Source organism: Arvicola amphibius, chromosome 3 (assembly GCF_903992535.2).
Source record: "Arvicola amphibius chromosome 3, mArvAmp1.2, whole genome shotgun sequence".
In the NCBI taxonomy this organism is placed as follows: domain Eukaryota; kingdom Metazoa; phylum Chordata; class Mammalia; order Rodentia; family Cricetidae; genus Arvicola; species Arvicola amphibius.
In genome coordinates this window covers 65249423-65263302 of record NC_052049.1, presented here as the reverse complement: position 1 = coordinate 65263302, position 13880 = coordinate 65249423, and the positions used below count along the sequence as shown (strand labels likewise).

General features: G+C 39.7%; 1 protein-coding gene across 1 annotated transcript in view; it reads right to left on the bottom strand.

The window, feature by feature from the left end:
• The window catches only part of Adgrv1 (adhesion G protein-coupled receptor V1), a 536429-nt gene that overhangs the window by 296098 nt on the left and 226451 nt on the right, over positions 1 to 13880 (bottom strand). The window contains exons 79-82 of the mRNA XM_038323536.1: positions 9237 to 9421; positions 4588 to 4837; positions 3985 to 4124; positions 1497 to 1657 (exon numbers count right to left, since the gene is read on the bottom strand). Of these exons, the coding sequence (XP_038179464.1) occupies positions 1497 to 1657; positions 3985 to 4124; positions 4588 to 4837; positions 9237 to 9421 (736 nt within the window). The remainder of the gene's footprint in view (positions 1 to 1496; positions 1658 to 3984; positions 4125 to 4587; positions 4838 to 9236; positions 9422 to 13880) is intronic.

Genomic DNA, 13880 nt, shown 5'->3' with positions numbered 1-13880 from the left:
AACTCCATGTGCTAGGGGGTGGATGATGTTGTCAGAGACACAAGAGCCTTGACAATTAAGGAGTGGATCCTGAACATAATAGCTACTCGCCGTTGGAAGTTTTTTAAATTTAAATTTCCATAAGTCAAATTAAATAGAACTTAAATTTCAGTCATATTTCAAGGATGCATGACCACATATAGCCAATATCTCACATATTAGACAGTATATTTCTACTATCACAGAAAATTCTAATGCAAAGAACTGTTCATTCTTCTTGAGTGATGAAGGAATACACTGTATTTCAGAATTTGTATCCAAGTGACTGAGTTAATATGGTTTGAAAGTACAAAGTTGGTACACTGCACAAACCATATCTGATCTGAAACACGCTGTGTGTTACTTATTTCTTCAACAAGAAATAGGGCTGACCTGGCTACATGATGTGTTGGGGTAACGGTGGTGCAGAAATTGTGGCCAACCAATGACAGTCCAACCTGAGACCATGCCATGAGAGGAAGCCCACCCCTGATACTACCTGGAGCACTAACCCAGAGGCTGGATACCCAGAGACCTGGGATAGAACAAAACACAACTGGAAACAAAAAGAACATTCATGTAATAATGCCCAGTGATAGTCTGCTATACTCATAGATTGGTGCCTAACCCAATTGTCATCAGAGAGGTTTCATCCAGCGGCTGATGGAAACAGACACAGAGACCCATAGCTAAACATTAGGTGGAGCTAGGAGAATCCTGCTGATGAGGGGGAGGAAGGATTGTTAAGAACCATAGGAGTCAAAGACACCACAAGAAAATCCACAGAATCAACTCACCTGGGCTTACAAGGACACACAAAGACTGAACCAACAATCAGGGAGGCTGCATGGGTCTGACCTAAGTCATCTGCAGATGGGTTATGGTGTAAGCTTTAGTATGGAGTCTGCCTTAGCATACCTGAACACTACCAGTCTGGTGCTCAAGGCCCTATAGGCAACTGAGAATAAGTCTATAGCTATGTTGTATGTAAACAACTTGACAGACATTAATAAAATCCAAGTTCCTATCACTGAAATAAAAAGAAGGCTAAATATGTTGAATAGAAGATAATTTTTAGCATAGGGTTTAATATGTTCCAAAGTTGGAGACTGCTAAGCAGCTGAATCCATAAAATAATTATTTTAATGAAAACACAATTTTTATATGTATTGGTTTATATCAGTCCAATATTCTAACTGTATAACCTAATTTCTAAAGCACAAATGGCTCCCTGTTATCTAATCTCTATCTCACGCTATATCCCATGCTTTTCATGAAAGCATGGCTTGTTCAGCAAAGAAGTTCGGAGTCGACCCTCCATAAATACTTGCTGTATGTATTAATAATTAAGTTGATGGGAACATGATGAATCATAGTACGCTCACATCTTACACACACACACACACACAAAGAAACTGCGGGAAAGTTTCATTTTCACATGTATTTAAAATTCATAACTTGAAAACCCTGCCACTGACCTGAGATACAAATAAACCCAGAAGAGAAAAAAGCTTCATTGTAAGAGGACGAGGGGTCAGTCTTGGCGTAGACGGCATACACAGACATGTGTGAACAGGCACATTCCACGTAGTCCAAAGTATCTTCAACTACTTTGCAAAATTGGCTGTCAGACAACCAGCTAGAACAAAACACAATAGTCACTGTTCTTTCAATAATATTTCAGAGATGTTCAGAGTGTTTTTAGAGGAAAAATAACTAGCTGAAATTAAGTGTTCTTTACTCGGGACTTAAGCAGACTACACTTTCCAGAAGGAACACCAAAGGGACTATCTTGTCCAGGACATGACCCAATAGCTTCCATCAAAACACCTAAGACTCAGTGTAAATACCAACCGTACCTGCCAGAGCATTTGCCATACCAAAGAAGCTAGCCTGCTCAGCAATGGTGTAGCTTCCTTGACCATCCTAAAGCAAATTTGTTCTTTTCAGTCATTCAAAAATTCCCACTGATTAACAAAGCTACGGTATGTGTGAACACCAACAGATCAGCACAGCAACGGCTTATATGGATCCCAACAGACCATCATGGCCATGGCGTGTATGGATCCCCACAGATCAGCAGAGCTGTCTTAGGCAGGGCTTCTAATGCTATGATGAAACGCCATGACCAAACACAAGCTGAAGAAGTCAGGGTTCATTCAGCCTATAACTCCATATTGCTGTTCATTACCAAAGGAAGTCAGGACAGGAACTCAAATAGGGCAGGAGTCTGGAGGCAAGAACTGATACAGAGGCCATCGAAGGGAGCTGCTTACTGGCTCACTCCCTCCCCATGGAGTCATCCTGCTTTCTTATAGAACCCAGGACCAAGAGCCCCGGGATACCACTGTCCACAATGGGCTGGGCCTTCCCCCATTGATCACTAGTTAAGAAAATGCCTTACAACTGTGTTTTATGGAGACATTTCCTCAATGGAGGCTCCTTCCTCTCTGATGACTTTAGCTTGTGTCAAATTGACATAAAACCAGCCAGTACAGCAGCCACTGTGTGTGTGTGGGGGGGGCTAACCTCTCCTCCTGCTTTCAATAGTTTTGCATTTTGCACCACACCACATGAATTATGAATTACTTGTATGTTGTAGTGGTTTGAAGGAGAGTGGTCCCCCAAAGGCTCATATATTTGAATGTTTGGTGTTGGAAGGACTTTCTGAGAAGTATTAGGGGTATGCCCTTGTTCAAAGAGGTGTGGCTGGTGGGATGAGGGGTGTTACCATGAGTGTTTTGAAGTTTCAAAAGACCATGCTAGCCCCCCTCCCTCTGCCTACATCTTACAGATAAGATGTAAGCTTCCAGCTTCTGCACCATGCCTGCCTGCCTCCTGCCACGCTCCCTGGCATGATAGCCAGCGACTCTGACCCTCTGAAACTGTAAGCAGGGCCCATATTAAACACTTTCTTTATAAGTGGCCTTGGTCGTGGTGTTTCACCTAACTCACTAGCACCTAACTCATGGCACACTTGACTGTTCACCCTCATGAGCAGACTGCTGCTACCATGGCTCAGTCATTGCTCAGCATCATATCACAGACTGCCCATGTGAAAAAGGTCAGAGTTCAAGGTTCTAGTAGTTTCAGGAAAGTGTTATTTCTGCATACACTTCAAGTATAAAACTATAAGTTGAACTATCACATATAGAGAACATTATGTATCAGGTTTAAGATCCAGCATCACACATTAGGAATTTCTGTTCAAAATATTTTATTGAGGAGAAAGAAAGACTAACCCAAATAGATGAGTTGGTTTCCCTGTCAGGCTGAAATCCGGTAATAAGCAGAATTTTGTGGCTGACATAGACAACAGTCCCCTCTTCGAACAAGAGCAGACCCTACAGCATGAACTAGGATTTTAGTGACAGTTACTTTCTCGGGAACCTAAGCCCAGAGGCCAAAGAGACTCAAAGAAACATTCAGCCTTTCATGGCTGTGATGTCTGGGTTTAATCCCAAAAGGAGTCTGAGTTACCTGTGAGCAAGAATTCTTAAACCCTGCTGATCCCGCTAAACATAAGCCACAGCTCCTGAATTGCAGGGGCAGGGCTGCTGGAAGAGCTTCCTTTTATGTATAACAAATTCACTGAGAACTTCAGAAAAGTTAACCTACCCAGAGAGTAACTCAAGGTACACCGCGTGGGAATATCTATAATGAAGAAGGAATAACTAACACCCTGCACACATAGTTCAACTACCAGCAGGCCCCCAGTGGAATGATGCTAGACTATTTCTGTTACTGATTCACTTTACTTACAGGGGAGATTGCTCCTCAGTCTGAAGTCTCACCTGAGGCTACCAACTATGCTTAACAAACACAGGTGTGGTGTTTCCGGATGTTTCCGGATGGGAAGCACCAAACACTGTTTTTATTTTTGTTGTTGTTGTTTTTCTGTTTTGTTTTTTTTAACTAAGAATTTTTTTATAATACAAACTGTTCTTAACATCTATCAGTCCACACCTGGCTGTGGCCGGATTCCAGAGGAGACAGAGAGATGTATGAGGAACGATTCTAGGTTCAGCTGCATAAATCCTGTAGAGAACCTCGTTGTTGCTAGGCAGGGCTTGGGCGCTCTGACCTTTCACATTCAGGGACAACACCTGGAAGGTCAGAAAAAAACAGAATATTCAATGGTAATTTTCCAACTAGTAATATAACTGAGTCTCCCTGTCAAAACCAGACTTCGTTTTGCTAATGCCTAGCCCTATAGTGTTTCCTTCAGTACCTTTAGCCGGCTCTCTTACTGAATGCAACTCTGACTGGCTTCCCACTATCATAGTCCAACTCCACGGCACTCGCTGTCCGTCTTTAGCTGACCACACCCCTGTAAGTATCACTGCCTGGCCTCCTGAGAAGGTAGATATATGCCAACACTTTGTCCTTATACATAAATACTCCACAAAACATCCGAAGTCAAAAATACTACACATGGCTTACAGAGAGAATAATGTTCACGCTACTCCTGTGTTGCACCCGAAAAACCAGCTAAGCTAATGTGTTCTAAGTGTTTCTGGTAAAGGAGAAATAAGATAAAATATCACATCATCTTCAATGAGAGGTTACCTTGTCTTTCAGGGCAGGAAGGCTGTTTCCTGCTACGAACCATTGCTGGCTGCTGTATTCCACAAACTGGACTAATGCGCATGCCCCTTTCCCAGCTGCCATTTCTGCATCAGGAACATCCAATAACCTCTCCGGAATCTGAATGTAATCACCTTCCTTTCCTTCAAACCTATGTCCATTGATTTGCTGAGGGTACCCACGAAGAGCCAGTATTGACAAATATGGGCAACTATCAAGGATGGTTTCACTTCTACAAGAGAAAACAAGCCTGTGTTGAGGTGGCAGGTATTTGTATCAGCATACCCAACTGTATTTGTATCAACATACCCAACTGTATTTGTATCAGCACACCCAACTGTATTTGCTCAAATGTTTAAATTGAGGATTTTTCTCTTCATGTACAGCAATGACTCTACTAATCCCAACACTAAATTGCCATCTGCTTTTGGTTTCCTAGCGATGCTTACATCTTTCCACATCCCTTTGCTTGATCTTTCGTGTAACCTAAAACAGGAGTAACTGGAAGCTGTTACATGGTTATCACAGTACAATCTGTGGCTAAGAGTGTACTGTTTCATGTTAGTCACAGGCTATGGTAGAACAGGCTGAGGAAAGAGTGTGTCCACTAGGGTGAAACCTTTTTATTTAAAATCATAAGGCACATGTATCTATAGTTACATTTTTCAGGTGACTCATACCTTTCCAGTACATCAGAACCTTCTAATATAATCATCCAGCTCGTAAGAAAACAGATCCGACCTAGCTAGGTGCAGACTAAGACTCCTAGCAATCCTGGAGAGGGCTCCTGAACTGGCCTCCCCTATAATCAGATTAGTGACTGCCCTAATTGTCATCATAGAACCTACATCCAGTCACTGATGGAAACAGATGCAGTGATCCACAGCCACGCACCGAACCTAGCTCCCAGAGTCCAGTTAAAGAGAGGGAGGAGCGATCATATGAGGAAGGTGGTCACGATCATGATGGGAAAACTACAGAGACAGCTGACCCAAGCTAGTGGGAGCTCACAGACTCTGGGCTAACAGCTGAGGAACCTGTGTGGAACCAAACGAGGCGCTCTGAATGTGGGTGACAGTTATCTGGCTTGATCTGTTGGGGAAGCCCCTGGAAATGGGACCAGGCCTTATCCTGGGTTCATAAACTGACTTTTTAGAGCCCATTCCCTATGATGAGATACCTTGCTCAGCTTTGATACAGGTGGGAGGGGCTTGGTCCTGCGTCAACTTGGTATGCCAGACTTCATTGACTCCCCAAGGGAGGCCTTACCTCATCTCAGGAGTGGATGGGAGGTAGGATGGAGGAGAGTTGGGGAGGGTGAAAGGAGGAGAGGGAGGAGGAACTGGGGTTGGTGTGTAAAATGAAAAAAAAATTTAAAAAGAAAGAAAACATCTGAATAACGGTCTTGATAATTCCGACATTTCTATTTTTTCACACCTTTTAGGGATAATAAGATCCTATGCTCAATTAAATTGCTTTCAAACCTCAGTGTGAGTTGAACTCCTGCGGATTTGGTTTAAAGTACAGGTGCCTTGCCAGCCTTGCTAAGGCACAATCCTTACACAGGGAGCATACAGATGGTTCAATGAATGGGAATCTTTAACTGTTTTCTTTAAATTTGCAATGAGTTGTTCCTAGCATCATCACCTTTGCAAGAGAGAGCAGATACCAAGTCAAAATAAACATGAAACCTGCTTTCAACAATGTGGAGACATTTAGGACACTGGGAGATGTATCTGCTCAATGGTAAAGGTTCTATCAGTCACAATGTACACAAAGTATGTAGTTAGAGAGTGGATCAAAATGATACCTTGCTACGACCTGCAATGTGAGCAATGGATCAGACAGTGCTAAATGAAAATGTGGGAAATGGCAGAGTAAAGGGAACCTTCTTCCCCAGCTGCTTGTCCTTTTTATAACAAGTCTCTTCCAAGGCTTGAACGATAGCATTTAAAGTGTTCATTATCAGTTGTATCAACCACACGCCAGGGCAGTCCTCAGGCTCAGCCATAGCTGACCAACAATAAAACATGATCCTTATGTAGCTGTTTTTGTCTTTTATGATTTTGTTTTGGTTTTTGCTGGGGATGTAGGTCTTTTTTTGTTTTTTTGGTTTTTCGAGACAGGGTTTCCCTGTAGTTTCTAGAGCCTGTCCTGGAACTAGCTCTTGTAGACCAGGCTGGCCTCAAACTCAGAGATCCGCCTGCCTCTGCCTCCCGAGTTCTGGGATTAAAGGTGTGCGCCATCACCGCCCGGCTGGATGTAGGTCTTTTTAAAAGAAAAAAAAAAAAAACATGAAGTTGGTTGGGTAGGGAGGTAGGGACGATTTAGAAGGATTTGGCAGAGGGGAAAGAATATGATCAAAATATACTATATGAAAAAATTTTAAGGAAATTTTATAACATAATGAAAATGAATAAATAAGTAAAGAAATCCAGTAGTCAGTGGCTTTGATATTCTATTCTATCATATCCAGGATGCTAGGTCTCTGGTCAAGCCTCCTATGTAAACACCTAAATATTTATGGGCCCCATATACCACCTGAATATTTATGGGCCCCATATACCTCAATAATAACTTGTCAATCTCGTCCCTCTGCCCCCCATATCAAACACAGTTCTACCTCAGCCAGAGAGCTCCTCACTAGGCACAAAGCCACAGAAACCAGAGAACTTCAGCCACCCAGCTGAACAACACTCTATTAACCCACTCCCAAGACACTCAGACTAGTCAGAGACTTCATGGTTCCTGCCACTTTGTGAACTAACAACACACAAATATCTTATTCCCACAAGTACCCCAGATTTCTGGCCCATTTTAACTGTTGATAAACAAACTCCTGCTGACACCCCAACCTCCTACTTCTTTGCCCTCTAAATGCACTCTCTTTGCTAAGACCACCATCTGTTTCATACAGACCAAAGTGGGGAGGGGTGCATGTTACCCGGCACCCCTTTACAGGGGTACAGTAATCATCCTCAGGACTAATTGCATTGTTGTGCTTGATTTCCAAGTGGTTACTCTAGATTTCAATGTTCCAAATACATTCTGTGGTCTCAATGCAAGCAACTAATCTATGTCAGAGGTATTTGTAGCCAGGATTGGAGACATGTAGATGGCACTAAAATAGATTAGCATAGAATTTATTGCAGTTGGGCACGTAGGAACCATGTAAGGACAAGAAAGAGGGTGTCCCAAAGAGGCTCCTGTGATATGTTGCTGATTTTTTGCTGATTCCCCCATTCAGAAGATGCATTAGCACTCGTAGGAGAGTAAGCAGATGTTTCCCAACTCCACCATATCCGGGAGTGGATCTCTAACAACAATTTGGGCTGTAAGGTTGGGTTTATCACCCTCTTCTGACCACTAAGCATGGCGGCTGGGAGGGGCTATGGAATTAAGCAGGTCTATGACTGAGCACGAGACTCTCCATGAACTACTCATGTGAACTTTGTCAAGGTAAGCAGGACCCTGAACCTCAGTTTCTGAATCTCTGAATAGAAATAATAAAGTCCTAACTCCAACTTCCAATAGCTCACCCGAAGGGATGATTTGTAAACTATATATACACACCAATTTTTATAAAGAGGTATGCTGAACCTTATAAAATTTTCAGTATCACATTGTTTCTATCTATAAAATGTCCATGCATATTATTCAATTTAATGCAGTCTGGATATAGCAAGGATATAATTAATATTATCAATGATCTCCGTATTTTAAAACTTGTCTTTTATAAGTAGTTTACTATTTTTGAACTTCATGTGTCTGCAACCAAAGAACTAATATTCAAAGTTTTATTTGATCAGTTGATTTCATTGTTAGTTTACAGAATTCATTACTAAAATGATTCATGTATCATGACTTACTAAACATGGATGATGGTTTTAATTAAAATAAATGATAAAATTGATAAAGTTTATATAAATATTCTTAACCAAGTACCCAATAAATGCAATAAAATGATACTTATCATTTTGAGGTAGAATATATGAATAACATGAAAATCAAGATGGATTTTAATTTCTGCCCATGTTCTAATGCCCATAAATTTTGGCTGTCAAATACAAATAAAACATTCATTGGACTACAATAACACAATTTAGATTGTGAATGTAATTTCTTGCATCACTGTGCACAAAATACTAACCTATGGCTGCATAACTGATTCTGCAGCTGATAATGACCATGTGCTACATGCTATTTGCTCCTCCTCTTGCTAGCTTCCTGCTGTGGAACTCTAGCCACAGAAAACCCTAAAGTGTGAGAGCTGCCTCCTAGTGAAGGAATATCTGCAGCTTTTGGGCAGCAGGAACCCCAACACAATCCCGACATCCTTCCACCTCAGAATGTGCTTTCCACTAACTGAACGACAGCAAGAGAAGACAAGACGATGTTTTGTTTTACTCTTGAAGATGTTTTGCAACAATAGCACCAAGTGCTGGTGGTACACACTCATTTCTCTGGCAGGAGATGCTGCCTTCCTCAGGTAAGCTGTCCCATTGACCAACAGAAGCAAAGCGCCGATCACATGCTCTGTGATCATCTCAGTGTCGACTGGCAGCCTTCACTGCCTCGGAAGCCAGGAGGAAATACAGTTTGGGGAACTAACAATCTTACAAAGCACTTACTTTTCACCAGGAGACCCACAGGTCACATCAGTCAGCAGAGAAAAGGCAAAATGCTCAGTCACTTCTGCAAAGTGGCTGAATCCCCTGGTGTCCTTGCGCTTTGGGTTAATTAGCGCACAAAGCAGTTCATATAATAGAGTTTGGCTTTTGATACTGAAAGCTTGACTTTTTCCTTTCATCATTATCTGGAAGAAAAATCTAAGCATTAAAACATGTATTAAACAGATGACTTCTTGGATTACATATAATATATATACTACATATGTTTTTCATTAATAATCATTAAGAATGACAAAGATGGAAATATGAAGAACTGAGGAAAAATGCTAGCAAAATTATATTTCAAATATACCCATTTCCATCTAAAAGGCATAGGTAATCATTGACAAAGAAACAAAATAATCATTAAAATACTTTCTATACAATGATTCCTTAAAGTTCCAAATAGTGTTGTGCATCATCTAAGTTAGCAACAATAGTTAACAACATGAATTAAAGTAAATCACATTTTTACATCTACCCCAAGAATTCTTTATGTCTTTGATGAACAAATAAAGTAATAAATATATCAAAATATGATTGTAACAGAAATAAGATTTCTTTTAATTATCTGCACTGCAATGAACAAATAGTGACCACCATATAACATTAAAGAACAAAAACACAAGAAGTGAGAAAATTCTATTCAATCAAGAACATTCAAGACATCCTGGCACACTGCCTTTTAAAATGTGACTTTCTACCTTAAAGGACTGAGATGCTATTTGAAGAACAAGGACAATATTATTGTTCTTTTATATTCTAATATATCTGGAAAATCCCAGACTCCAAAGTCATCAGTTTAAAGTCGTCCATTGTGCCTACTGCCAATACACACACTACCAGTCCCTCTGATTTATTGTATATCTTTAGTAATAAACTCATGACATCATTGAGATGATTACCCTTTTTCCCTAGCAGGTAAGCTTAATAATGAAATAACTCATGTTATCCTTATTTTTTTTTTGCAGCTTTGTAATTTAGCAGTTTCAAACTCACACCCAAACTCAAGTTATTAATTTATAAGACTATCTATCTCAAGAGAACAGTCCACAGGGAAGGCACAATAAAAATAACACTATTTGGTAATACGGTTACAAATGAAGAGAGTGTGCCATTGGGTGCGGAGGCAAAGAGACAAAAGCAGACAAATGAAATACAAGCTCCTGAGCATCTCTTAGGCCTCAGAGAGGGAGCTGACATAGAAGACAATCTCTTAGGCCTCAGAGAGGGAACTAACATAGAAAACAATTTCTTAGGCCTCAGAGAGGGAGCTGGCATAGAAGACAATCTCTTAGGACTCAGAGGGGGAACTGACATAGAAGACAATCTTGAGTCAAATCCCTAGGACATAGCAACTGAGAGCAGGTGAGGAGAACATAACAGGTTCTTAATGAGTAGCACAAGTATGTGTGTTTACAGATACAGAAATGGTTTTATATCTGAGGAAATAAAAAGATGTAATAGATAATATTACTTCCAGAACTATAAAATTACAATGGAGACAGATGACACCAGAAATGGAGAAATGAAAGTTCAGCTTGACATTAAACATTTCTGAAAGGAAGTGACCGAGGAGAAATATGTGTAGAATTTGAAGAAGTAAGACTTATACCCCACAATTTGACAGCTACTCAAACTCTGATTTATGCTCAAGGAAAACAAAAAGTTTAATTACATAGAAAACAACAATAACAATACATCCCTCTACTGCTAGCTTAGACAGGTCACTGTTACTCTTAGCAGTTTACAAAACTTCTCTGATCTCAAGTCATGTGCCGAGATCTTATCATCATGATTTTATTTCTAGATAAAGAAACTGAGACAAAACAAGAACAACCAACTTGACCCAGAGCACAAACTTAGTGACTGAGCTCACGACATGATGCCAGCCGCCTGCACCTGCTTGCAGCATTCCTACTTGTCAGAACATAACAGCACAACTAGAGTTAGTTCACTGACAAGTCTGTAAAACTGAGTGCACTGCAAATCAATGTTAGTGAGTTCACAAACTAAATCACATGTAGAAATAACTGCAGGCGAAAACATATGTTATTAAGAAGCATATGATAAAACAAAAGGGCATTTGTAAAAATAACAGAAAAACCCAAATTATCAAAATTCATTCACAAAGAAATGAAGACCTGAACTTCACATGGGAAAAACACTAAGAAGTTATCAGCTCTGCAACTAAGATGGAGAAGCAAGTGGGTAGTTCTGTCAGACTCCAGAGAACATTTTCTTCTCGTGCTTTTACGGGTGTTCCAGAATATAACATCAGAACTCCTGACTCAAGTTCTACCAAGTTCTAATGACCAGAAAAACAAACTTAATGAAATAAAAAAAAATAGAGTACCAAATCCCACAGGTGCTTGAAGTCTGGATTGTTATTAAGCAACTGATAGCTCCAAAAATAATTTGCTTTGTTCCATACCTGAGAAAGTCAGGGGCCAGAATATTGTTATGCTAAAGACTGTCTGAGCCCACACATGGGCTTTATCCAGAAAATCTTTATATTGAGTCTCTTAAAGATGGTATTCTTTCTAAGTACAACATTGTCTTATCCAAACAAAACTGGTCCAATGTGCAGAATTTCCATCTACCATTCGTCAAAAGCACCGTCTTGTCGGACAGATACATCGTCAAAGAACTCAGAAGCAGAGAGAAAACAAAATTTCCAAATGCCAAATATATTCACTTAAAACACAAGGTCACATAGCATTTTACCCAGCACGTGGAAGATCTAGTCTGTTCTGAAGCTGAAATTGAGCTGCTCTGATGTTTTTAACTTCCTGTGAAGGTTACAGCATAAAGTACAGTTGGTTCTGTTTGAATTTCAGACAATGAACAGTAACTCTTAGTTCTTAGTATATCTCAAATGAAGTGTTAATGATATAATTACACTTAGAATGTGTTGTTCACCTGAAAGTCATAACTAACTAATCATCCTTTATTTTTGTTTGCTAAAGTCACAACCTTATTTATATGTGGTCATCTTCATGTCGGTTAATAACTTATTAACTAAGTGTATCAGAAGGGCTACATCTGATTTTGTCATGAAGAAGACAGAACACAGTGTGTTTCCACTATCCTCCATGGTCAGCCTCTGCATACACGGGCTGTGTAACACTGACTCTCACTCTCGCTGCCCATCTTCAGGGAATGCTGATGTACTAAATATTGCAGGTAACTGTATATACGGCATTTACATATCCACACATGGAAAATGGAGCACAAATGGCAGTCAATAGCATTTTTAATGTTGTGAAAATAATATTGTACACAACTCATTGTTGACTGAGTCACTAGCTCAACTTTAATAGCTATTGTTTCTTGCAATTTCTGTTATAATAATAGTTCTGAAACAAAGCTTTATATCGCACATATTCTTACACCAATGTTTCCATTTGCTATTCTAAAATGCAATACTCAATAGGTGCTCACCATGAAAGAACCATTAGAAGCTGTGATGTAAGTTTCTAGAGCTACTCAAACTTTTATGCAGCAAAGTTAATTCCTTATCTAATAAAGTATATGAATATTCAAAATAAATATTGGCCATATGCCATTGAGCTATTTGAAAACTTTATTGAAATAAGTATTGATTACAAGCATGGACCACCAACATTTGACATAAGTATTGACTTTTTTAAGACAAAGTCTCACTAAACAACTCAGATTTAGCCTAAAACTGTTGTTCACCAGCCTCTGTCTCCTGCCTTCACATTTTGTCTCTACCTCTAGAATATTGGAATATTAGCATGTGTTCCCTCATCTGTCCGTCTGTCTGTCTGTCTACCATCTATCTACTTACTTATTTAGTTTTCTGTATAGCAGTGCTTTGTCTACATATATGCCTGTGTTCCACATGTGTGCCTAGTGCCTTGGGGCCAGAAGAGAGCATTGGATTCCTGAACTAAAGCTATGGCCAGTTGTGAGTCACCATGTGTCTGCTGGGTTTGAACCCTGGTCATCTGGAAGGGCAGTCAGTGCTCTTAACTGTTGAGTATTCCAGCCCTACACAATATCTTATTTTAAGTGTTGCCTTTTTACTGGTAATACATGGCTTTAATGTGTAACTTACTGACAAAAAAAAAAGAGTAGCAGAATTCCATTCTGTCATTTTTGTCTAAAATATCTGAAATTTTCTTCTTTCTACTCTAAAATGTGGTCATTACTCATGGTTTCTCTCTTTTCGGTCAGGAACAAGTTACTATTGGTCCATCGGTCTCATTTTTAGAATGTTAAGTATCACTCTTGGCATAAACTCTATCTAGAGTGTTCTCTGCATAAAACAGCAGTTATTCTCTATGCTTTACAAAGCTTTGCTATAGGCTCTTCTGACCTGTTCATTACAATTTTCTCCTCTACCCTTCCTGCACTTTGAGAAACATGTAGAGTAGGAATAATATTTTATGATCACACTGTAAACATTTTCCATAATTAAAGGTCTCTATGTAGAAAATAAAGCACCTGTGGGTTAATATGCATGTACTCAGAACTTTATGCATGTATATCAATATATTAAATATTATCTTGAGAATATATAAAATAAGCCATAAAAAAAAACAAGCTATAAAACATTTTCCCTCAAAAATACTACTT